Below are 3,047 nucleotides of genomic sequence, written 5' to 3'. Positions count from 1 at the left end.
ATGATGACGAAGAATTTGGTGGATATGAGAACAGAAAAAAGATGGAACGCAAATTGCTTTGGAAAACTGATGCCAGATTCGCCATTATGATTATCAGTGAGTGAAAATTTTATGTATCCGTCCAGCTTAGCTAACCATGGCTTTTTCGTTAATTCCTTCATCTATCCCTTCTATTAATTACAATTATCAGTCTATATCCTCAATTACATCGATAGAAACAATGTCCCGGCGGCTCGTCATCAAGGTTTAGAAGACGACCTAGAACTCGGATACGACAACAGATACGAAACTGTTCTGTCTATACTCTACGCGGGCTATATTGTCATGCAGGCGAGGATTCCGTTATCGCTCTTTTCTGACCTCTGACGCTTTTTTAGGTACCCTCCAACGGTATTGTCTCTCTGATAAGCCGGCCATCACTCTATATTGGTGGTGCAATGGCGCTTTGGGGTATGATCTCTTGCTTGACTGGTATCACTCAAAACTACGTTGGTATTCTCTTGACTAGACTCTTTCTTGGTTTCGTTGAGGCAGCTTTCTTGCCTGGAGCTATGTTCTTGCTGTCTAAATGGTACAAGAAGAACGAATTAGGTGTTAGAATGACACTGCTATACTGTGGTAATCTCATTTCAAATGCGTTTGGTAATCTTATAGCTGCTGGTATCGTCAATGGTATGGAAGGCAAACTTGGTCATAGAGCTTGGAGATGGCTCTTCTATATTGAGTAGGTCTCTCCTATCAGGGAATAAAGTGTTTAACAAGCTTTACAGAGGTGCTCTCACTATATTTGTAGCAGTTTGCGCAGTTTTCGTACTTCCAGACTTCCCAGAAACAGAACGTTTCTTGTCGCCATTGGAGGTGAGTTAAGCTTAGCGAGTAGTCCTACAGGAGAAGTGTTCACTTTCTCTGGCTATAGGGCTGAAAATTTTGTGACAATGTCTGACATCTGAAACAGAGAAAATTGGCTATTCGCCGTATGGCAGAAGACGCAGGACAAGTAGACACGGTCATGGATAAACACGAAGTCCTTCGTGGTATGAAAATGGCATTGCTTGATTACAGAGTTTGGTGGTTATCTTTGACATTGTTCGGCATGGTCATCGGATTAAGTTTCAACATTTATTTCCCGACTTTAACAGAGGAAATGGGTTTCGAGGGCACACAGGCCTTACTGATGTGTGCACCACCCTGGATTTTCGCAACAATAGTCGCCTTCCCATGGTCTGTCAGTTCAGATAGATTCCAAGAACGTACTTTCCACATTTTGGTTTCAAATTTGGTATCAATTGTTGGTTTCATTATTGCGATTGCAACTCAAAACAAGGCAGCAAGATATTTCTCATTATTCTTGATGACATTGGGTTATTGTGGTTTCATTTGCGTTTATGCTTTCACTTCCAGTTCGTTCATTCGTCCAACATCAAGACGTTCAGTTGCCATTGCTTTCGTCAACGCTTTCTCAAATATTGGTAATATTGCTGGTAGCTACATCTGGGACGCAGACAAATTTGGACCTAGCGGATACAGACAATCATACGCAATTTGCATTTCTTGCACTGGATTATCCTGTTTCCTTATTTTAGGATTCAGATATATTTTAGTTAACCTCAACAAGAAGATTGAAAAGTTGGAAGAAGAATATCCAGGAATGGATCCATGGGATATCCCAGAGAAGTGCGATCGCAAGTTAGACAATGCTCTGCTTGTCAAGCGTGGATTTAGATATATGCTTTAAACGAACCTTTCTCAAAATCTCTTGCCTTGTTATAATAACTTAGTATGCTTAAGCATGTAATTGTATAGTAATTAATAGACGAAAGTTTCATTAACATATCTCCTTTCTTCGCTACTAATCATAATACGCTATAATGGTAAGGAACGTTTCAAACTAGAATACTATTGTGCTTGTCTTCGATAGTCTGATTTCCCTTCCCCAAAAGATGGTTTAATTTGAGTATGTAAAATACTGAAACTTGATGTGAGTACCTTAGGTGTCATAATTATTCCGCATATTAAGGTAAAGTTGGTATCACTACCAAAAAGAGTACATGTTTATTCAGGATATAAAGATCAAAATTAACGTAACAGAAAATTTAATCCATTATAGTGTGCTTAGATAATCGCTTTTGTCAGAGGAAGCTATAAAGAGTAGATCTCTTCCTAAAATGACGTATAATGAGCGACGTTTTTGATAAGGTATGTTATAAGAATGCAGCTTTAATCTAAAAAAGTGTTAGGTATGAAGTTGCTCACAGTTACGCTATGTTGAATCATACTCCAAGTTAATTCTGATAACCTCCTTTTGAAATATGTACCACCTAATTCGATTGAGTTTAGAACTTCTTCTGTTTTTCTTTTTATAGAACCAGTCATGAGACAACTATAAGGCTCCACTTATAATGCCATAGATTTCTTTGATAGAAAAAGGGAAATTGAATAACTTCCTATTCAGAACCGGTACTTACGGCCCGAATTGTTCTAATGTTATTTGGGTACAAATGTTGTTCCACGAGATCATGTACAGTGAAACGCTAATTAATCCCCTCGGGAGCTCTACCGGACAGAGTCACTTGTCGAGGTTGTCAGCATCATATGGCACTTGTGACTGAGATTGACATTGTGATATAAATTTGCTACTTTCTCTGCTTAACTTCATCAAAATGCACGTAGTCGACGAAAAGGATTTAAAACAAGAGTACGAGGAGCACGAAGTAGCTCCAGATGGTGTATTGAGACACGGACAAACTGTTGACTTGGAGACTTACAGTAATGATGACGAAGAATTTGGTGGATATGAGAACAGAAAAAAGATGGAACGCAAATTGCTTTGGAAAACTGATGCCAGATTCGCCATTATGATTATCAGTGAGTGAAAATTTTATGTATCCGTCCAGCTTAGCTAACCATGGCTTTTTCGTTAATTCCTTCATCTATCCCTTCTATTAAATTACAATTATCAGTCTATATCCTCAATTACATCGATAGAAACAATGTCCCGGCGGCTCGTCATCAAGGTTTAGAAGACGACCTAGAACTCGGATACGACA

At 38.8% G+C, this 3,047-nt stretch overlaps 2 protein-coding genes across 2 annotated transcripts in view; both read left to right on the top strand.

Annotated features, from left to right (window-relative positions):
- The window catches only part of WALSEDRAFT_30786 (MFS general substrate transporter), a 2,478-nt gene extending 653 nt beyond the window's left edge, over window positions 1-1,825 (top strand). Inside the window, exons 3-5 of the mRNA XM_006955777.1 lie at window positions 378-724; window positions 771-858; window positions 956-1,825. Coding sequence (XP_006955839.1) covers window positions 378-724; window positions 771-858; window positions 956-1,735 — 1,215 coding nt within the window. The 3' untranslated portion in view covers window positions 1,736-1,825. The remainder of the gene's footprint in view (window positions 1-377; window positions 725-770; window positions 859-955) is intronic.
- Window positions 1,826-2,660: 835 nt separating this feature from the next.
- Window positions 2,661-3,020, top strand: WALSEDRAFT_61832 (hypothetical protein; the record flags this gene model as incomplete). The annotated part of the gene is made up of 2 exons (XM_006955776.1): window positions 2,661-2,865; window positions 2,986-3,020. The coding sequence occupies 2 exons, from the start codon at window positions 2,661-2,663 to the stop codon at window positions 3,018-3,020; spliced, it is 240 nt and encodes a 79-aa protein (XP_006955838.1).
- Window positions 3,021-3,047: the final 27 nt, after the last annotated feature.

This window comes from Wallemia mellicola (genome assembly GCF_000263375.1).
Source record: "Wallemia mellicola CBS 633.66 unplaced genomic scaffold WALSEscaffold_1, whole genome shotgun sequence".
NCBI classification, from domain to species: Eukaryota; Fungi; Basidiomycota; class Wallemiomycetes; order Wallemiales; family Wallemiaceae; genus Wallemia; species Wallemia mellicola.
Note: the sequence above shows the minus strand (reverse complement) of the source record. Positions and strands in the feature narration are given on the sequence as shown.